The sequence below is a fragment of the Leptodactylus fuscus genome, chromosome 1 (genome assembly GCF_031893055.1).
Source record: "Leptodactylus fuscus isolate aLepFus1 chromosome 1, aLepFus1.hap2, whole genome shotgun sequence".
NCBI lineage: Eukaryota > Metazoa > Chordata > Amphibia > Anura > Leptodactylidae > Leptodactylus > Leptodactylus fuscus.
This window is the reverse complement of record NC_134265.1, coordinates 262,615,878-262,639,456: the sequence shown is the minus strand read 5'-3', so window position 1 is coordinate 262,639,456 and position 23,579 is coordinate 262,615,878. Positions and strand designations below refer to the sequence as shown.

Here is a 23,579-nt window from a genome sequence, read left to right as displayed (position 1 = left end):
CTGAATATATTGTTAATTTTTATGTAATTTTCAATAAATTTATATATTTTTTGAGAGATTATTCTGTCTTTTTGTGGTAGTTGGCCTATAGGCCGAGGTGGATAGTTCTTATAAATACTACCTAGATTTGCCCTATATTTTTTGTCTGACAGCCAATTTTACCTGTAGTCAGGTGATTTTTTTGCTGTGGCTCACCTGCAGGTCCGCTGGCTCTCAATTTTTGTATTGCAAAGGCTAACCTATTCCAAGCAATCCATTGTAGACATACAGTGTATGTTGGGACTTTAAATATGGCACCCATTCAGAAGTTGAATATGGGTGCTATAGCCACTGGGTCTCAATTAATTTACCCATCAGATACCTATCAGCTGGGCCCATGATCAGAGTTTTCTTTGAGCTTGAGCATTAATTCTTCAGATGCCTCAGTAAATTGCATCTGAAGAACGGTGGTGTGGTGCATGTTGTGGAGGATCGCCATCTGCCAAAGCAAGATCCAGGGGAGGAATCCAATACCATGACAGCTGGGAGCCTGTTGAAGCAATATTCATTTAAAAAAAGGGAGAGAATGACCAGGGGCAAATGGATCGGGCTCAAAAGTAGGGACTAACCTTTCAAAAGAGAGACACTAGTGAATTAAGCTTTATAGTAATTGTATTACATTATAATGTAAGCGATTAAGAATGTTGTAGAAATAAAAAAAAAATAACCTTTTAAACATATGAAATTTAATTAAATGCAGAATCTGACAAATCATAAAAAATACATTTCATATACAAAAAGTGCTAATCTTCTGTGCTAGTAATCTGTACAACAAATCAACAAGAAAATGACATAAAACCTCTCTAAATGATCCCATGACAAGATCAGAGAAACAAGGATTTTTACACCATTCAGAAATTCATACACGTCAAATCTAACTTTCATTTGTTCATTGGTTATGGCAAAATCTGGACTATTAACTATATAGACGTGCACAGTGAAATGTTAGGCTGCCTTTACACGGAGTAACGGCGGGCTCAATTTGGGCTTATTTTTACAGGCGTAGAAATCCAAGGGTCGCGTTAACGTTGCATTTACGCGGCGTTTTTTTACTATGAGCGCACACGCGGCGTTTTTTGCTCGTGTACACGCTCCGCGTTTTTTAACGGAGCGTGTACGCGCGCAAAAAAACGCCGCGTATGCGCTCATAGTAAAAAAACTCGGAAATGCAACGTTAACGCGACCCTTGGACTTCTACGCCTGTAAAAATTAGCCCAAATTGAGCCCGCCGTTACTCCGTGTGAAGGCAGCCTTCCTTTATCATTCCTTACAGTGCAAACATGTATTTACAAACCATGTATACCAGAAAATATCCAGGTTCCAAAATTTTGGGAAAGAAATTCATATTTCAATCAATTAAATATAAGTATCTTATAAAATGTGGGTCTTCAAGGAATTATATAAGTAGTAAGAAAGCATCTGACTTGTGTGTTGGGTATTGAAGGTCAGCAAAATTCATTACAAATTTTTTTTTTTACTAATCTTATAAAACTCCTTTTAAAGAAATGTTATTTCATTATTAACCAATTATCTATTATCAACAACCATATTATACTCTATGTGCCATTCATAATGATGAAAGGTGTTACCATTCCCCCAACACTGTGATACAGCTCAATCTGTGCGAGTGTGGGGACACGCCCTATTGACACACAATGACATGCCCAGTTGTCAGTCTATTTAGAAGTTTCCAGGGATGGCACAGATGGTACAACACTGAGTTCTCAAAGATTCTTCAGAATTAATAATTTATGGACTAGTATTGTATTGAATTATTTCTATTAAGATTCATGGTAACAAGATACTTAGAGAAGTTTTATGTATGCATGTTAAATAATAAATATATAACACCAACATGGAGATGGTCCCAGATACCATTAGGGGTTTCCTTCTATAAAGTCCAGATTATTCCTTTGGGATGATCAAAAGGTCAGCTTGAGCTTCTCTTTGGTTTTCTCATTCACAATAAATATGTCTGTCTAGAACTCTTTATAACATTTAAGCATATGTTTCCAGCCAGGCCTTGATACCATCTTTGTTAGCTGTAACCCATTCAATATTCGTTTTTACAGTTTCAATTGCTTGCTTTCTTGGGGTTTCTCCTGCTCCAGCGTTTGGATATGTCTCGAAGAAATTTTCCATCTATAAGATAATAATAATAAAAGTAAGCTCTGTAATTCCCGTAAAATGATGAATATAGAATACATACTGCACACAGTTGTACTTATGCAGTTAAAGTGGCTGTAAATGTAAATTAGATTTTTTCCCCTCAGATATTGCTGCTTGGCTGCTTTTTTGGCTCAGCTCCAGAAAAAGGGGGGAATCAGTAACCTGGGACTAGAGCTAAGCCACAGTACGTTCTAGGAGTCCGAGAAAGTCACACAACCCCGGTCTCAGCATTGGTTTGGGCTGCTGCTCCCCTGCAACTCTGCAAACTACTAAACCACCCGTGGAAAAAAAGATGTATGTAAGGGTAATTGCTGCACATATACGAAGACAAATATGCCTGAACCTGCCTACACATTGGTCTAAAGTTGATCAAAATAACCAATTTCAATTCTAACAATTATTTGTGGAGTGAAGTTTAACAATAAACAATTATTTTAGCCAATGAGCGACAGATTATCATAGTCTGGAAAGATATGCCAATGTGTTCAAAAAAATGATCATTCATCATCCTTCACCCACTGACATTAAACATATAACGCTAACTCGACATGAAACTATAGCACCCAAAATGGACAAAAATGGATATGGCTAATTTGGCATAACAGTTGTTCATCAACCTATTGTTTAACCATCAACCTACTTCTATCTAATGTTTATGATCATGTTTATGGTCACCTTTAGTAAGGGTGAGTTTTTAAGGTCACTAAAATGAAAGAATATTATTTAATTAAGAATTTGGGATATCTGTTATGACTAGGCATTAGCAAACCAATTTGGTTAGGACTGGATTCAAGCCAAATTTGGTTGCACCCAAAACTTTTCATATTCTCCAACCATGAAACACTATTATACTCTAAGGTCTCCTCAGACTTCAGAATATAACAAGTGTAGGCCCAGAGGAGATGAGTAAAAATAACAAAGAACAATGCTCAGCTTGCTTCACATGTCCTGGGTGTATGGTTGTCCCTTGGTGTTCTCTTCAGGCCTCTAACTAACTTCACATGACCCAGGGTCACCACAGAGGCCTGTGATTGAGCCACAATGATCACATGGGTCAGGCTGGCATCATGACACTAAGACCCAGCATCATTATGTCAGTGTTCCCCATGTAACAACTGAAGCCCAATCCCAGGCCTCAGTGGTGGCCCTGGAGCATGTGAAGTTAGTCAGAGGCCTAAAGAGGACTGCCAGGTGCCACAAGGATGACTAGGAGTGATGTGGCAAAGGTGAATTCTTCGTTATTTTTTATTCACCCCCCCCCTGGTCCTCTACTTATTCTGTGACATATGAGAAAAAATACCCAATATGCTAATTAAACTCTGTGTTTGCTCCAGCCCTGAACCACCCACCTGACAGCCTAATTAGCATATTGTATGCCGAAACTGACTACAACAAGTGGTCAGAAACAGTGGGAACTAGAGGAAAAATTCTAACTGCACCAGATGGAGTGGAGGTAGAGAGAGGTCCTCTTTAAATATAGACATATTTTTATGATGCACACATACTACAGTAGTGAGACTCATCTGAGAATCAGACGAACAGAGTGCCGGTTGCAATTTTCTCAGCACTGGGCCAACATTCCATATAGGAAAGCAAATGTGAATATATCCAATATATCCACTGACTTTAATGCATCAATGTTCATAGCAGAAATTGTGCGGTTTTGCAACAGATTTTACCTTGTGCATCACAAAGTATGATACCAGTAGTACAATTCTGCACTAACATGCTGCCGTTTTTAACCTCAAACCAAAGGTCAAGTGAGATTCCACCACAGAAATTTTCTTAAGTGTGTTTTTAAGAACGTCATCCGCAAAGAACTTCCATGTAAAAATTTACAGCACTTCAGTTCCGTGTGAACATACCCTTTAATAGGTTGTACTTTTAAGAAGACCATCCTAACTAGCCATAGATGTATTGGGTTGTGCTGTGCCCACCTATCCCTCTGTAGAAATCTAGCAGAAAATTTTTATCAAGTTCCAACTCTGAAGTGGCTAAGAAGTGCAAGTAATTTCTGTGTGCTGAAATTAATTCTTGCAGAAATACTATTTTACATATTATACTTACAGATATGCTCTTCCTTACCTTTCCTCTTGGATGGACATTTCAGATATGTACGTAACAAGATCACCAATTTTTCAGAACAACAAGATTTCATGATGTTCTGTCATGGAGTGATACGCTATTTGTGTAGCCTGTCAGTAGTTTTGTTAGCGCATCACAATATTGTATTAAATTTGATTTTTGAAAAATTTGAGTATTTGAGGGTTTTTTTCCTGACACACCTGTTATTTTACTGATTTCTTCATGTGACCATACCCATACATTAAGATCTCTCTGCCTCTCTAAACCAAGAGAATCTATGACGCTGAGAAGTAGAGTGTATTGAACGAACTCCTAACCACAGAAATTACCAAACCTCCAAGACTCTACCTAGACATCCTGAGAGGCTACATTAGCACACGCCTATTCACACGGAGTAAAGTGGCGTGTAATTTGGAGTGTAATTTTTACATGTGTAAAAAATTTACACGTGTATTTTGGAGTGTTTTTTTTACACTTGACATTTCAGTAGCGTTTATGGAGCGTTTTGTTACACGCGTAAACGCTCCAAAAAACGCTCCGTAAATGCTACTGAAACGCCACGTGTAAAAAAACACTCCAAAATACACGTGCAAATTTTTTACACGTGTAAAAATTACACTCCAAATTACACGCCATTTTACTCCGTGTGAATAGGCTATGCAAGTAAACCAAGGAATATGGTCTAAAAGGACATCCTGGCATAGTCTGCTGGCTATTGTGAGGGTCATTGATCAGGTATACTTACTTGCCACAGCTGGGTAGGTGTGTTAAATGTTGTTGATATTCTTGTAATAATCCGTCCAAGGTTGCGATCATTGATTGTGTATCTAATATAAAAACAGAAAACATGTTGTTGTGACATTGGAAGAAATCTAAAGCATTAAAAAATTGTATAGATCAATTCTAAAGTTACCTCTTTACTAAATAGTCCCAGTTAATTCGCACCCAGTCCCAAGCCATTTGTTTTCCAAGCTTGCTGTATACAGATATGTAATATATTACATTCAGTGCATCTTGGGATTTAATATAATCTGTGTTATAAATTTGTTTTAGATATCTAAGGAGGGAAAAAAGAAATAGACCATTATTCACTTTATATGATTTATTAAGACTATGGGTAGTAAAGAAGCATTAATGAATATACAGGAACAGTTCTTTTGCCAGATAGCGTACCCCATGAAGCTGACTGCTCTGCCACTGTGAACTCACTGTTATGAAAGCAGTGTCCTCATCAGATATAAAGGGCCCCATATGGTCATATTGTTATAGCCACAAACCCCCCATCATTATTGAGGGCATCAAAGCAAAACTGTCATCCTCATAGTGAAATTAATGGGAATAATATAGTTTTATAGCAATCTCTAAGGCATGCCCTATATATTTCATTGGTCCAATGCTAACTAGGGCCTGTGCATCTACAGTGAACTGCAGGTCACAATGTTGAGAATCAGGTTTGCACATCATTACCTAGCATCACATTAGGCCATTTTATGCAAAACTTTGTAACTGCTAGGTAATAACAGGTGACTAGAGGAAGGGTAAGAGCCCACAGAATCCTTAGTTGGTCTATATGAACTAGCAGATCAGTGTACAACGTCCACCCCCTATTATGTACGTATGAATAGTTGTATTGATTAAAATCTAAACTCGAAGAACAAGTAAAAGAAGCTCTAGCATACCTGTCCAGAAGCGGAATACTGTTCGCTGCGGCTAATCCTTGTAGTAGCTTTTCTTTTTCTTGGGCCAATGGAGTTTTTAAATACTCCTGAAACATGAAATTCCAGGAGTCCTCATCATTAGACTGCATCATCCCATAGCGGTACACCAGTTGTCTGAGGTTCACGGGAATCCTGACAAAAACATTCTATTAGCTGAAATGCACGTTTATGCTATTGTGTATTCTAGCCTTGTATTTTCTTGGTGTAAACATTAAGAAATTGAAGAGCTAAAACAAACCTTTGGAAAATTTACAATTATGATATATTTTTATTTAGATTTTTCCTTTTAAATATACACTTACATTTTTACCATTCTAAAAAAAATGCTAATTTTATACTAAAATCCAGCAGAGAGAAATGTCCTCCTTGCAGGACACTTTTCTCTGCTGATTTTTAGGGTAATATGAGATGGAGTCTCATATGGAGACTTGAATGTTAGGGTAAGTTCACAGGGGCTTTTTGGTCAGGATTTTGAGGCCGTATCCACCTCAAAATCCTGACCAAAAAGATGTCTCCCATTGAAATCAATGGCAGCCAGTCAGTTCTTTTTTTCCGGGAGCCAGTTTGTTCCGGCTCCTGGAAAAAGAAGCGAGATGATCATTCTTCAGGCCGATTCACCTCGCGATTCGGCCTGAAGATACTCCCTCCTCACGACTAGACCCATTCATTGGGCCTAATCTGGAGTGGAGTGTGCGACTTGATGCCGGTGAAGTGCACTGGCATTCAGTTGCGGCTGCCTGTTTTTTGGTCCGGAACCTGAGGCGGCCTCCGCTTCAGGTTCCAGTCCAAAAAATCCATGTTAACTTACCCTTAGTGTGAACCTAGTGTTAGGGTCATCTAATAGGCATCAAGGTTATAAATATATTTCAAGGGCCCAAGAACAAAGTCATGAATGGGACACAACCTTAACAGTAAACTAAGAGAACAACATTATGAACATTCATTCAGTAGAATGCCCAGGAAATAATTGCTCAGTTATTTCATTTAAAATAAGAATTTTTCATTTAGGACAAGTTGAATTGACAGCTCCTTTTCTCCACATTGCCCTTGTGCTAACAGTTGTGTCAAGAGGATGCCCATCAATGCAATGAGAGTTCAGCACAAGTTAATTCTACTGCAGCGACAGAGGAACATTATCCTGATAACATCTTTAATTTTTATCCATATAATGCTGCAGAAATTAGAACGTATACCAAGATGGGGAGAATCTTCTTTAAAAACAATACCTATACCCTTATCTCTGTGTGTCTTGAAGTCTGGGCAGCACTGGAGAATCATTGACTAACACAGCTGTCCTCCAAATTACCTTCTGCTCATCCTTTCATATGGGATTGTAACAGTATTGTACAGCACCGTGGCACTATATACATCCCTACTTTAGCCTTGTCAAAGTGCAGATTTTACAGATTTTTAGCGAGAGGGATGAAATCTGCAACATAATCCATGCAAAGTTTTGTCACATATTTTGCAGTGTGTAAAACACTTATGCCTGGATGTAGCATTAAGCTGTATGGGATCACAGCTTAAAATCTCTCTTCTCTCAGAGAAAGTCACACTGCTCACTCGTATGTAGTGGCAACTGTAGGTACTACAGCATCTATGGGACAGCACTGCAATACCTACACTCGTCGCCACAGTTTATATGGCAAGTGAGAAGTGCTGCAAGCAGTAGAGCTGTGCAGTCTTGGTGATCTGCGCGGGTCCGAGGCGTCGGACCCCTGCAAATCTAATATAAACTGGATAACCCTTTTAATTTCTACACTGCCCAAGACCACAAGGAATTTTAAAATGAAACTCTCCTCTGATCTAAAACATCAGACATTTTTAAGTGAATCCCTGCTCTGCCCTAGATTATGAGGGATACTGGCATTAACCCTTTCTCTGCTATAGAATCAAGGATTTTGACATAAATCCTTTAACTACCCCATCCAGTGGTGTAACTAGGAATGGCGAGGCCCCGTGGTGAACTTTTGCCATGGGGCCCCCCCTCCCTCCCTGACCAATGGCGAAGACCCCAACTGACCCCTCCTCCTCCCACATTACTGCGCGCTCTATTATGCCCCATAGTGACCCCTGCACACAGTATTATGCTCATTGTGGACACCCATTACCAATTATTATAATTTGGGGTCTTTTCAGACCCAAGAGTATAATAATCGGAAACCGAGGGGAGATACCTACATAAAAAACTCTGTTACTTACCTTGGTGGTGTTGTCCATCTTCAATGATTTCCGGGACGTCACATGACCCAGGACGCAGGCCCGGGTCATGTGTCGTCAGGGACTTCACAGAAGTAGGCCCGAAGCCTTCCCGGACTGCAGAGATGTAAGTATTTTATATTTATAGTTATATTCCCGTCCCGCAGTGTGGTAGTGTTTGTGCTGATAAATTTTGGCTGCTGCAAAGACGTCTCACTCAGAAAACAGGAAGTCTCAGCATATTATATGGACTATTGAAATGTGTCAGAACTTCAGAATTTTTAGGATTTTTAAAAATATAGATAATAGTATGGCAACATTTTAAAATCCTCACCAAAAAATTGTTAAAAATATGTTTAGCACAAAACTTGATTAAATAAAGTATTTTCTGGCGACACATTAGCTTTAAGACACTGCATGATAGGGTTAAGGTGGAAAAGAGGGACTTATGTGGAGAGAACAGATTAGAGTATATGGTCTACTTAATCCACTACTGCCAGAGGTTATGAATAACAAAAAGTTTCTATTACCTTTTCCCATCTTTCCATTCAGCGAAAATGCTTGAGGCATTGCTTAGTGCATCAGGATCTCCAACCCTACACGCTAGAGACAGTACTGAGGACCGAAGAAGTCTGAAACCAAGAAAATCGTGTTATTTTGATGGTATAAGTAACAACTTGTTTGGTTTTGATGGTAACAACATGCACTTACTTGTCCACATCACTGCCTTCATCTTGCCATCCAAGGTCATCTGCAATTGGTTTAACTTGTTTCAGCAAATATTCCTGTAATAAATGAATCCTAATTATTATTTTAGCCCATGAAAAATGAGGTCACAATAGCTTTACTGTATACAACTCCACACTGTATCAAACTCAAGCTGGCATGACAACTTGTTTTTCCATACACAGACCCAGTTATTTAAAGTTTTCCCACAAAGAAAAATGTAAACTTCATAGCGCCTCTAGATCCTCATGTGCAGTACTTTTGTGGAGCCTTAAAGGGATTCTACCATTAAAAACCTTTTTTTCTGTGGATAAGACGTCGGAATAGCCTTTAGAAAGGCTATTCATCTCTTACCTTTAGATGTGATCTCTGCCGCGCCGTTCCTTAGAAATACCGGTTTTTACCGGTATGTAAATTAGTTCTCTCGCAACGATGGGGCCTCGGAACTATAGCCAGCATGCGCAGTCGGCTCTACTAGTGTCTCACTGGCAGAGCCAACTGCGCAGGCGTCGGAGGTGAAGAAAGACGAGGAAAGAAGGGGAGGATCCAGCAGAAGATAGAAGCGTCGCTGGAGCCTGTTCTCGAGCAGCAGTGGGGATGCCCTCATCGCATTTTCAGCGCTGGGGCCCGTCCCCATCGCTGCGAGAGAACTAATTTACATACCGGTAAAAACCAATATTTCTAAGGAAAGGCGCGGCGGAGATCACATCTAAAGGTAAGAGACGAATAGCATTTCTAAAGGTAGAATCCCTTTGAGCATAGCCACATGTGTTACAGACCTCTCCCTAGTCCAAATTCACATTCATCGTTTGCATTACCTGCCATGTTACACACATAGCAGAGCTGTGTCATTATATAAGCCTGCCACTTAAAGGGGCTCTATCAGCAAAATCATGCTGATAGAGCCCCACATATGCGGGAATAGCCTTTAAAAAGGCTATTCAGGCACCGTAAAAGTTATATTAAACTATCCCCCAGTTTTAAAATAAAACCCTAAAAAAGAATGTGATCTACTTACGCATCGTGCACGCTGGGCGGGCATTCAGCGTGCGCCGTCTTCTTCATCCTCGCCTCTTCTTCCTCCGATGTCCTCCGGTCCCGTCCTCCTCCGGGACACTGATAAAAAAATGGCCTGGGCGCCTGCGCAGTAGCCGTAGTAGAAGCCGCATGCTACTGCGCATGCGCCCAGGCCATTTTTATATATATGCACTGGAGGAGGACAGGACCGGAAGACATCGGAGGAAGAAGAGGCGGGGATGAAGAAGAAGACACACCCTGAATGCCCGCCCACAATGCACGATGCGTAAGTAGATCACATTCTTTTTTAGGGTTTTATTTTAAAACTGGGGGGTAGTTTAATATAACACTTACGGTGCCTGAATAGCCTTTTTAATGGCTATTCACGCATATGTGGGGCTCTATCAGCATGATTTTGCGGATAGAGCCTCTTTAACAGTATATTTACTCTCTGTCTCCTTTATACTACAAAAATACCCCGCAAAATACAACTTTTTGTGGCCAAAATAAATTTTCTGTTCCAAATGGATTGGGTAGAGGCTCCCATTGTAAAGAATGGAGAATTAAGAAATGTATCACCCTTTAGAATCCTTCCATAAATATTTCCCACTCACTATTATAACCAAGTCACATAACTTCTTCAGATATACTACATGGTACTGTAGCTAAATAATGAACCCCTATCAATGTAAATGCTTCATCAGTCAGAACTACACTCATCCTACCTCTGAAAGACATCTCCCAACCCTCTCCTATCATGGGGAATTAGTTAAACTTCTTCCTACCCTGATCATTCCCCACTCCTTGCCTTCCAGCACCTGCTCTATAATAGGATTATGCTATGTGGCTAATGCCAGATGGTTACCAGGGAAGACCACAGTCCTCTGTGGCTAATGAACCACTCACCTAGCTGACCCTTACTGCCCCTCTTGTTGGTTGCCCACTCTGAGGCGTCACAAGTTCTTTACTGGGAATAAAATGTTTGTACCTCAACAGTCAGGGAACTACAGCAGAGAAACAGCACAATTTGATGGTTGTAGCCTCGGGCAACAGACATCATGTGTCTGCTCACTCAGGGAATACAACGCCTGCTTCCCAGCACCTGTGTCACCACTAAACAGTGTCCAGTTGGTGTCCTCGGTGTAGAAAACCAGTTGACACTGCTGAATCATTGATATGCCTCCTCTCCTCAAGCTGACTAGGTGTAGACCTCCAAGCAGCCTGATATCAGTGGGTTGTACGTCAAGATAGCAACACACAACTTCTCACATGATGCAGCTCTACGGGAGCTTTCATACTACTGTCATTGTCTGACAGGTAGTGTCCGCTGCTAGTGTCCATTTTCATTCATTTAAATGGCGATCTGGTGCGTTCTTTTGCACTCCGTGCCTGTCCTCAAGTGTCCGTTTGTAAACATGTCCGTCTTTTCAAGCAGACAGAAAAACCCGACATGTAGGTGTTTGCTGTCCGCTTGAAAAGTCGGACATCTTTAGGAACGGACACTTAAGGACAGGCACGGAGTGTAAAACAACGCACCAGATCGCCATTTAAATGAATGAAAAATGTCACGGACACAGCTAGTGTCCGCTCCTAATGTCCGTGCAAGATTTTGAACGGACACTAGCAGCGGACACTACCTATCGGACACTGACGGTAGTGTGAACGCTCCCTTAGATGCAACTCCCTTCTACCTATAAAGAGCCATAATCTGGATACACTAAGAGGAACCTCTGAAAACAACAATTGACCTGCAACAGCTAAAGTGTTGATGACCCATCCTTAAGCTAGGTCATCAGTGTTATATGGGTTGGGGTGGGGTGGGGGGGACACTTAGCAACTTCTCCGATTAGCTGATACAGAAAGGGCAAAGAGAGAGCAGCCAACCAAACCACTTTACAGGATCACTACAATGTTTGTCTTTGCTATGCATTAACATGCAACCCCACAACAAATTGTTTTGGATTATATGTAATTTATTGTTTGCAGTATATTATTTACGTGAGAAAAAAAGTTACACACTTTATTGTGTCACAAAAGTTTTAAAGGGATTCTACCATTAAAAAACTTTTTTCTGCGGCTAACATGTCGGAAGAGCCTTTAGAAAGGCTATTCGTCTCCTACCTTTAGATGTGATCTCCACCGCGCCGTTCCTTAGTAATACCGCTTTTCACCGGTATGTAAATTAGTTTTCTGGCAGCGATGTGGGCGTGCCCCAGCGCTGAAAATGCAATGAGGGCGTCCCCACCGCTGCCCGAGAACAGGATCCTGCGCCGCCTCTGTCTTCTGCTGGATCCTCCCCTTCTTTCTTCAGCAGCGTCCCTCTGTCGGCTCTTACACTAGTAGAGCCGACTGCGCATGCGTGGCCTAGTTCCGAGGGCGCAATTGTGAGCATGCGCAGTCGGCTCTACTAGTGTAAGAGCCAACAGAGGGACGCTGCTGAAGAAAGAAGGGGAGGATCCAGCAGAAGACAGAGGCGGCGCAGGATCCTGTTCTCGGGCAGCGGTGGGGACGCCCTCATCGCATTTTCAGCGCTGGGGCCCGCCCCCATCGCTGCCAGAGAACTAATTTACATACCGGTAAAAAACGGTATTACTAAGGAACGGCGCGGCGGAGATCACATCTAAAGGTAGGAGACGGGTATGTTCTCTCCATGTTTGCGTGGGTTTCCTCTGGGTACTCCGGTTTCCTCCCACACTTCAAAAACATACTGGTAGGGAATATAGATTGTGAGCCCTATATGGGACAGTGACTGACATTGTCTATAAAGTGCTGCAGAATATGATGACGCTATATAAGTAAGCATAATACATAATAATAAAATAAATAACGTACCTGAAACTTTGAGTAGATGGTATCGTCATTCTCCAACATATCCATTAAATAGGAGAGGCCAGAGATGGCTCTCACCCAGGGAAGATAGTCTTTTTCATTCTTAAGATATTTTGTTAAGTTAAGAGCAACATCATAATCCAATTTTTCAGCCCTGCGGAAAGTGCAAAAAATGTAGTAATTTATAATGTGTTGTAAATATATTTGTTGTTCCTTCATGATTGTAAAGGGGTTTAAAGGGATCCTATCATTGGATACTCTTTTTTTTTTCTCCCTAACAAAGAGGAATAGCCTTAAGAAAGGCTATTCTTCTCCAACCTTTAGATGTCTTCTCTGCGCCGCCGTTTGGTAGAAATCCCAGTTTTCTTTGGTATGCAAATGAGTTCTCGTCCATAGCTCAGTACTGTCAGAGAGGGCGTTCCTTACCGCCCAGCCATGATGCTAAGCTGTGAAGAACGCCTCCCAGTACTAGTCTATGGACAGTGCACTGTTGGCTTTCTAGCGGTATAAAAAAACCACATGAGCCTGAGGACGTGAAAGGTCCTCTTTAATTACTTCCATACCAGATCCTTTACCCCCCTTCCAGACCAGACATATTTTAGGGGATTTTTTTGTATGTGCAGTTTGGAGGGCTGTAACATTTTTATGATATGTGTTATTAAGCTAATTCCTGCATCTTTTTTTGGTGACACATAGGGCTTTATTTTTATGTTTTTATCTTTACATGTGTTTTAATTTTTTTTGTATCTGAGAAAATATAGACAAAATAGGAGGGAAATTTTTAAAATTTAATAATACAAAGTGCTACTGAAAAACTTTATAAAATAGTTTTTCCTCTCCATTACGGCAATTTTTATTTTGTATGGTGTCGTCAGGGGTGGGGCTAAAACCTTTAATAACAGCGTTTTATTGGCGTATTATTTTAATTATTTTTTTTAAATTATTTTATTAATTTCTTTTTTTCTTTTTTTTCACTGTGTCCCCATAAGGTCATAATAGACCTTTGGGGACATCTGATCACTGTTTGTTTTATGTTGGAGGCTGATTTCCTCTGCAACACGGGCTGGTACAATTAGCTCCAGTTGCAGAAGGAATACACCCTCCTACACATTAGTATATACAGCTTATAGAGCTGATCTGTAAGACCCAGCAGCTCTTGTAAGACGCTGAGCCCGGCGGATGACGTGACCGCCATGTCAGAGGGCGGCTGCATCATGGCAGCGTCCATAGCTGTGTATACAGCGCTCATTGCGCACTGTATGCACAGTGATTGAGAAGGCAGGGAAGATAATAAACCTTCCCTGCCTTCTCTCTGGGAGCTCCGACTGAAGTTACAGCCGACTCCCAATTTCAGCAGCTTGCACAATCTCGTGCAGCTGTTGAGTTCTGCTAGGACGTACTGGTACGTCCTGTCAGAACAAGGCAACCACCTTCTAGATGTATTTATCCAAATGGATGGTCTGGAAGTGGTTAAGGTTTGGATATTTTAATTGGTCAATTAAAGTTAAGTTTTGGGGGGGTTTTGTGTATAAGTAGGATTTTTGCTTCTACTGATTATTGATTTGGGGATTCAGGAGGAATACTGTATTTATCACCTAAAAGTGTGCTTAATATAAAGCTGTAATGGCAACAAAAAGTCAGCCCTAGATCTTGTTCCAGGCAACGGCAATCCAACCCAAAATGGCAGCTACATGTTGGGAAGGGGTTAAGATAGGTCATCATCATCAACACCCCAAGAAACTCCTTTAGGCTGAGGCTCCACATTGCATAAACACGACTTTTTTGTTGCAAATTTTGCTGCAGTTTTTTGAGCCGAAGCCAGGAGTGGATTGTGCTGGAGGTAGAAGTATAAGTATTTCCTATATATTTCCTAGTCCGTTTGTAGTTATTCTTGGTTTTGGCTCCAAAAAAATGCAGCAAAATCTGCAACAAAAATAGTTGCATTTCCGCATTGTGGGCCTCAGCCTTAAACTGTTTACAAATTACCACTATTTTGGGCTGATAAATACAACTGACCGCCATATACTTTTGGCACACAATAATCCAGAAAGAAGGTTTTTATGACTCACCAATTACAGTCATGGCGGTAAGTTTTGTCACCTCTGAAACTTTTCTAGACCATGAAGAATTTCTCCCAGACAATGATTGCAATTACACATGTTTTGTTATACACATGTTTATTTCCGTTGTATATATTGGAACAAAACAAAAAAACTGAAAAAAAGACTAAAATTATATAATTTCACACTTTCAAAGCTCCATAAACAGGCCAGGCAAAATTACTTGTCTTCTCCCAACAGCAATTGTAAGATCTCTCCACAGTTATTCAGTGGGATTTAGGTCCAGACTCATTGCTAACCACTTCAGAACTCTCCAGCTTTTTGAAATATGTTTGGGGTCATCTTCTTGCTGAAAGACCCATGACCTAGAACGCAAACCCAGTTTTCTGACACTGGGCCCTACATTGAGACCCAAAATCCTTTGGTAACTTTCAGATTTCACAATGCCTTGAACACAGTCAAAGCACCCAGTGCCAGAGGCACTGTAGGCCTCATTTGTAGGCCTCATTCCGTTATTGATAAACAATAGAATTATGTACCTGTACATTACTATTGCTCTCATCTGTCCACAAAAAAATTTGGTAGAAGGATTTTGGCTTATTCACATACATTTTGGTAAACTGCAGTCTAGGATTTTTTTATATCTCTGTGTCAGCAGTGGGGTCATCCTAGGTCTCTGGCCATAGTGTTTCAATTCATTAAAATGTTGACAGATAGTTTGCATTGACACTGATGCACCCTGAGCCTGAGGAACAGCTTGAATTTCATTGGAACTTAATTGGGACTGCTTAACCACCATCTGGACTATCCTACATTGCAACCTTTCAGCTAGCTACAGTGCCTTGGGTTGTAAACTTTTTGATTATGTTGCACACAGTGGACAAAGGAACACCAAGATCTTCGGAGATGGACTTGTAACACTGAGATTGTTGATATTTTTTTTTTTACAATTTTGGTTCTCAAGTCCTCAGACAATTCTCTTCTCCTTTTTCTGTTCTCCATGCTTAGTGTGACACGCACAGACACACAATGTAAAGGTTGAGTCAGCTTCTCTCCTTTTTATCTGGTTTCAGGTGTGATTTTTTTTATTGCCCACACCTGTTACTTGCCACAGGTGAGATTAAACTAGCATCATATCTTTGAAACAAAGTAATTTACTCACAATTTTGAGAAGGTGCCAACAGTTTTGTCCGTCCCATTTTTGGAGTTTTGTGTGAAATTATGTACAATTTCCCTTTTTTTCTCAGTTTTTTTTGTTTTGTTGTAATACATACAAAAGAAAGGAACATATGTATAACAAAACATGTTTAATTGCAATAATTTTCTGGGAGAAATGCTTCATTTTCAGACATAAGTTTAGAATATCCCAACAAGCAATGACTAAAACACTTTCTGGTGCACCAACCATTTCTAAATATACATAGTGACAATTAGTTTGTTTTCCTATTTGTGTCTATCAGAAATATACACAAGAATGCCAGGCCATACTCTGCACTGTGTAACTTCTGACATGCCATTGTGTGGATAATGAGTCATTCCAACTCCCCAGGGCCCTTATCCAAACGTTATATTTGGCAGTTAGCAATTGTTGTGCATCAGTCTGTCTTCTGAGACTCCTTAGAACTTTATTGTTTTGAGAAATAATTCTTACTGAGTGTTGGAAATGCATTTTACACACATGAGAGATGATAATAAAACCAACTCGCCCTGTAGATGTAGGCCTTCAAATATGCACTTGACAACTTGACAACATGTTTTAGCATGTACCATATTAAGAACTTTAAACTATTAAAAAATGTCTTAGCCTTGTGTCCCCATCCACATAAAACATATTAACGCAACATTATACTCACCTCGCTAAGCTAAACACATCATCAATTAATCCAGCTCTGTCTCCTGCTGTAAAAGCCTAAGATATCAGATAAAACATGACAATATATAATGTATATATAATCTGACATTCTTATTTTTAGATAAAATATACAGTAGATAGCCTATATCTATCTATCTATCTATCTATCTATCTCCTATCTATCTAGCTATCTCCTATCTATCTATCTATCTATCTATCTATCTATCTATCTATCTATCCATCTATCTCCTATCTATCTATCTAGCTATCTCCTATCTATCTATCTATCTATCTATCTATCTCCTATCTATCTAGCTATCTCCTATCTATCTATCTATCTATCTATCTATCTATCTATCCATCTATCTCCTATCTATCTATCTAGCTATCTCCTATCTATCTATCTATCTATCTATCTATCTATCATACACTGTATTATACTGTTTAGTTAGTTACATAGACAGTTTTTTTCACTTTTTCTGACACTTGACTTTGGATGAAATCATCATAGCCTTTCCAAACCAAAATATATATTACGATATCTAAAAAAGATAAATATTGCGTACCTTGTGATTTGTATCTATCAAAGTTGCTAGCTGATTCCATATTTGAAGTTCATAATTTACCCGGAAGAATCCATAGTGCAAGTCATTAATCTTAAAGAATTCCACAGCATTGCTATTATATGGCTCCAAACTTAGAGAAGTTTCTAAAGTATAGAAATATATATATTACATGAGTGAATTATTAACAATAACTAGTGATAGCAAATACTACTAAAACAAATATGGGGTTTATAGGGATCAACACCTATTATCCATCAGCTGTTTTTAGTAACCACTGGAACTAGAGCATGGAGATGTAAGCTCTGTGTAGAGGCTATAATAGTAACTCAACCCAACTACACACAAAGAATTGAACTATGTTCTTTGATTTGTTCCAGATCTGGCGGCTGCTGGGAACATCTGTTTGTGGGCAGGCCCATTGTTGGCTCTCAACAATCTGATATTGATGACCAACTCTAAGGATTGGTCATCAATATCTGTAATCCAGAAAAGTCTTTTAAGACTGAGACCATGCGTTGTGGTCAAATAGGACTTTATTTTTATGGTTTTCTTTTATCTTCATATCTTTTTACTTTATTTTAATATCGGAGAATGTAAATAGCACAAAGTATTATAAAAAAAAAAATAAAATTAAGTAGTTTTTCCTCTTCGCTATGGAGACGCTTATTTGTTGTGTCGCCAGAGCAGGGCTAGAACCTGTGAAATGAGTATGTTAGTGGCTTTTTCCCACTTTTTTTGTTGTTGTCTGATTATTATTATTAATTATTATTATTATTATTATTATTATTATTGTTGTTTATTACATTTTTTACACAATGTTTTCCTGTATAACTTCAAAATAGACATTTTGTGTGGGATGACATTTCAACTTTCCTTTCATTTTTTTGATGATTTCTTCTGTAACTGCGATTGAACTGAACTCAGCAGATGATGCAGTTCCTCGCCCCTTGCAGCCATGAGACCAGAAGTAGACCCACATTAGTGTATACAGTGCTCATTGAGTGCTATGTACACAGCGATAGCAAAGGCAGGGGAGGTAGTGACTTTAGTAACAGTTAGCTCCCTGATTCCACAGTTGCACAATTTTGTGAAGCTGCTTAATGCTGAGTTCACACAGAGTTTTGTGGACCGGATTTTGACGCGGAATCCGCCTCAGAAACCGCCTCCAAAAAATGCCTCCCATTGACTTCAATGTGAGCCGTTCACTTCTTTTTTCGCTAGCATTTTTTTCCTGCTCACGGAAAAAAAGAAGTGAGTTGCCCTATCTTACCGCGGATTCTGCGGCTGAATCAGCCGCAGCATGAAACTCCCTCCCAACTAGGCCCATTCATTTGGGCCTAATCTGGAGTGAAATGCCGCAATTGGATGCTGGTGCACTGCTTTAAGGTGTTTTACTGATTTATACTATGTTTTCAACACATCACTCACTATAATGGTTGGACCAAAGTGCAGATGAAGTAAGTGGCTACTATGGGCACCATTAAAGGGGCGACCAAATTCTTGCATTAGAATAAAAAAATCTTGTTTTACATATCTTTGTGGAACCCAATGGACACTGAGTTTCCCTTTTATCCACATATGAGAGCTACTCATACTGAGCCATCCTAGAATATTGTATGTAGAAAGTCCATGTAAACAATTTACCGTTTTTTTTTGTTTTTTTTTACTATACTTGTATTTTATAGAAAACAATCTATAACATAGCATTCCAAAATAAATATGCATTCTCTTTTTCTTATTTCATGCTAGTTAGCTGTTAAACATTCATCATGTCACATGCATTTGTTTGATACACTTCCACCATTTTTTTTTTTTTTTTAACTCAAAGTACACTAGCTACTAAAGAAGTCACACTGAGGATTATGCTCAGTTCTTCATTTTACCTGATTTGTTGTAAAATTTGACGTACTTTACAGCTGAGTCCTTGGTATCATAGTATGTCACTGGGATGTTCCACATGTATCTGAAATGATAGAAATGCCTTGCATCATTCTCACCGTGTCAATCACAACATGACTCTTTTTACCATCAGCTAGGTAAAACACATAAAATATATAGGAGTCATTTCTTAAAAGGGTTTTCAGTTTTATTTTATTTTTTTTTTAACTTAATCATCATATTATTAAACGTTTTGTAACTTTCTAATATGCTTTGTTTTTCAGTTTCAGAATGTGATTTAAGGCATGAGATGCTTGCTACATGAATGAATAACCATAACTGAGTACCTTTATGTGTGTTTGGATCATTTTCACCATTCTTTGTATCTACAGGCTCATTCGATACCTCCTGATTTCTGCTTTCTGGTTGTGGCAGCCCGTCCCAGCACCTGAATGCTGCACTGCCTAGCAGTTTTTCCATATATACATATATATATATATATATATATATATATATATATATATATATATACACACACACTATATATATATGTATATATATATATATATATATATACACACACACTATATATATATATATATATATATATATATATATATATATATATATATATAAATATATAATATATGTTTCGACTGAGAATGTCTTTAAAGCACAATCACACAATCTAGTCTGGTAATACAACACTTTCTAGTAACACTGTATTCACACAGTGTGGTTTAGCTAAAAAAATAAAATCAGAAAACCAAGTGTGTTTTTTAAAAAAATGTACGTGGTTTTTGAAACCCACAAATGCTTTTCAAAGCATGCAGTTTTGTGTGCATGATGGTAAGCATTAACATAGATTGTAAGGGCTTGCGAGCAGGGCCCGCAATCCCATTGTGTGAAATGACTTTCTTTGTAATGTATCTTTCTGTCTGTATTTGAACCCTACAAATTGTACAGCACTGCGGAATATGTTGGCGCTATATAAATAAAATTTATTATTTATTATTATTAACAACTTTTGCACGTTTCTCATATCCTTCACTATCCCTATTCATCTACCATGCTGCCAGTCTGTCAGTATCTCTCACAGAAGATTGCCTGTCTGATGGAGACAGAGGAAGGGTTAGAATTGTTAAAAATAAAAAAAAGTGCTTGTCTACCTTGCTGTTGCTTTCTCTAATCATTGCTGTGGACCAGGTGCTAGTTTGTCTGGTGATCACAACCAACCCCACCACCTCCCGGCTGCACTGGTAGTCAATAAAGTTTAGACAAATGCTGCTTTCATCAGTGATGATGTCATGCTTAAAGTGGGTGTGGCTAAGTCAAGCACAATGATCAGCAGCACCAGTAAAGAAGTGATTATAACAGAAACTGTGATGGTCACACATTTCTGCAAAAGAGTGGGAAATTTTTATTTGTTCTTAATTATAAAAAATAATTTCAGCACATTGATTTTATGTCTTTTTGAAAAAAAAAAAAGAAAGAAATCTTGAAAAAACACTTTAGGGCGGGGCCTCACGGGCTGGAAATGCTGCAATTTGCCCACGGTGGAAATGCCGCTTTCCTATAGATATAATGGTAACAGAAAGTTCGCGGAGGAAAACTCAGTGAACTTTCTGTTCAAAGCGCTGCGGGAAGAACCGCGATGCGTTCACTCCACAGTTGTTCCCTACATAAGGACTCTTATTACCTTGGCATGCAAAGCAGGTGTATTGATGTCATACTCTACATCGCTTTCAATATTGCAACTGATGAAGAATATAGTTTATAAATTCAGACCTTACTGTAATATAATACGAGTGATATCACACTCATAAAACATACCTGTATGGGGACTCTGGTTCAGATGTATTAGCTTTTGGATCCAAAAGAAATCTTTGCTGTTTAACAATATTTCCAGACTCTACATTGAGCACTGGGTAACCCATCTGTCTGGTCCAGGTATCCATAACCTCTTTGACTGGCTGGTTACTTGCCTAAAAAATACATGATTGTTAGACTGCACAAGACATTTAAAGGGAGTTTGTCAAGATTGTTCAAACCAATAATATTGCTATGTAGGGGCCTTCAATAGGGGCAGAAACATACATTTCTGGCCACCAATCAATCAAGAAATGCAGATATATTTATCTTTTTATTGTTATACAAATCAGCCTGCAAGTGCATTGGGGGTGGAATTGTTGCCCACTGTCTCCCCACTTGAGGAGTGATTGACATTTTCAGCCTCTGTTTGTACTACAGTTGTCTGTAGACATATACAGTCCTATGAAAAAGTTTGGGCACCCCTATTAATCTTAATCATTTTTAGTTCTAAATATTTTGGTGTTTGCAACAGCCATTTCAGTTTGATATATCTAATAACTGATGGACACAGTAATATTTCAGGATTGAAATGAGGTTTATTGTACTAACAGAAAATGTGCAATATGCATTAAACCAAAATTTGACTGGTGCAAAAGTATAGGCACCTCAACAGAAAAGTGACATTAATATTTAGTAGATCCTCCTTTTGCAAAGATAACAGCCTCTAGTCGCTTCCTGTAGCTTTTAATCAGTTCCTGGATCCTGGATAAAGGTATTTTGGACAAACAATTCAAGTTCAGTTAAGTTAGATGGTCGCCGAGCATGGACAGCCCGCTTCAAATCATCCCACAGATGTTCAATGATATTCAGGTCTGGGGACTGAGATGGCCATTCCAGAACATTGTAATTGTTCCTCTGCATGAATGCCTGAGTTGATTTGGAGCAGTGTTTTGGATCATTGTCTTGCTGAAATATCCATCCCCGGCATAACTTCAACTTCGTCACTGATTCTTGAACATTATTCTCAAGAATCTGCTGATACTGAGTGGAATCCATGCGACCCTTAACTTTAACAAGATTCCCGGTGCCGGCATTGGCCACACAGCCCCAAAGCATGATGGAACCTCCACCAAATTTTACAGTGGGTAGCAAGTGTTTTTCTTGGAATGCTGTTTCTTTTTGGACGCCATTCATAACGCCTTTTTTTTTATAACCAAACAACTCAATCTTTGTTTCCAAAATGAAGTTGGCTTCTCCAAATGTGCTTTTGCATACCTCAGGCAACTCTATTTGTGGCGTACGTGCAGAAACGGCTTCTTTCTCATCACTCTCCCATACAGCTTCTATTTGTGCAAAGTGCGCTGTATTGCTGACCGATGCACAGTGACACCATCTGCAGCAAGATGATGCTGCAGCTCTTTGGAGGTGGTCTGTGGATTGTCCTTGACTGTTCTCACCATTCTTCTTCTCTGCCTTTTTGATATTTTTCTTGGCCTGCCACTTCTGGGCTTAACAAGAACTGTCCCTGTGGTCTTCCATTTCCTTACTATGTTCCTCACAGTGGAAACTGACAGGTTAAATCTCTGAGACAACGTTTTGTTTCCTTTCCCTGAACAACTATGTTGAACAATCTTTGTTTTCAGATCATTTGAGAGCGGGCTGTCCATGTTCGGCGACCATCAAACTTAACTGAACTTGAATTGTTTTGTAGAAAGAAATGGTCCAAAATACCTTGATCCAGGATCCAGGAACTGATTAAAAGCTACAGGAAGCAACTAGAGGCTGTTATCTTTGCAAAAGGAGGATGTACTAAATATTAATGTCACTTTTCTGTTGAGGTGCCCATATTTTTGCACCGGTCAAATTTTGGTTTAATGCATATTGCGCATTTTCTGTTAGTACAATAAACCTCATTTCAATCCTGAAATATTACTGTGTCCATCAGTTATTAGATATATCAAACTGAAATGGCTGTTGCAAACACCAAAATATTTAGAACTAAAAATGATTAAGATTAATAGGGGTGCCCAAACTTTTTCATAGGACTGTATGTCCTCAATGCACTTGTAGACTAAATTGCATATGCATCCATTGGTGGCCAAAGTATGTTTCTGCAACTACTAAATGCCCCCACATGGCACTATTATTAGTTTGGAAAGCATTTTGGACCAGGTTTTAAGGGTTTATTCTTAGTTTATTTCCCGTTGTCCTCAGGGGCTCCACAATGTCTTTCCCTATCTCAAGTACACTAGGATTTTAAAGGAAAATAAATAACCTATCAGTATAGTGGGAGATTTTCACATATGGAAGGATATGCCATAACACTATTGGTGAGGTATTAGGATAAAAATGAGCAAAGGTTCCTTCTGCAAGTCTCCTGAACAGCAGCACTCCAACACCTGCCATTCAAGTGAATGGAGCTCTACTGCGGTCCTCTGCACAGAGAGTGTCCAGAAGCATCCCTGTATATGGAAAATCAGTGAGGGGACTATAGTGATTAGTGCTGCAACCCCTTCATTCTAAGAATCAGTGGGGGTCCTGGGAGCTGACATGTACAGAGTGACAAAAAATTATGGACTATTCTGTAAATATAGAATACTATGGCCCTATTGCTGCTAAAGTGGTCTAT

General features: G+C 39.2%; 1 protein-coding gene across 1 annotated transcript in view; it reads right to left on the bottom strand.

The window, feature by feature from the left end:
- Positions 1-1,246: 1,246 nt before the first annotated feature.
- ENPEP (glutamyl aminopeptidase) overlaps positions 1,247-23,579 on the bottom strand; it is a 41,215-nt gene continuing 18,882 nt past the window's right edge. The window contains exons 10-20 of the mRNA XM_075265402.1: positions 20,972-21,123; positions 19,144-19,223; positions 17,261-17,403; positions 16,696-16,751; positions 12,786-12,936; positions 8,922-8,995; positions 8,741-8,842; positions 5,973-6,143; positions 5,207-5,350; positions 5,039-5,120; positions 1,247-2,181 (exon numbers count right to left, since the gene is read on the bottom strand). Coding sequence (XP_075121503.1) covers positions 2,038-2,181; positions 5,039-5,120; positions 5,207-5,350; positions 5,973-6,143; positions 8,741-8,842; positions 8,922-8,995; positions 12,786-12,936; positions 16,696-16,751; positions 17,261-17,403; positions 19,144-19,223; positions 20,972-21,123 — 1,299 coding nt within the window. The 3' untranslated portion in view covers positions 1,247-2,037. The remainder of the gene's footprint in view (positions 2,182-5,038; positions 5,121-5,206; positions 5,351-5,972; positions 6,144-8,740; positions 8,843-8,921; positions 8,996-12,785; positions 12,937-16,695; positions 16,752-17,260; positions 17,404-19,143; positions 19,224-20,971; positions 21,124-23,579) is intronic.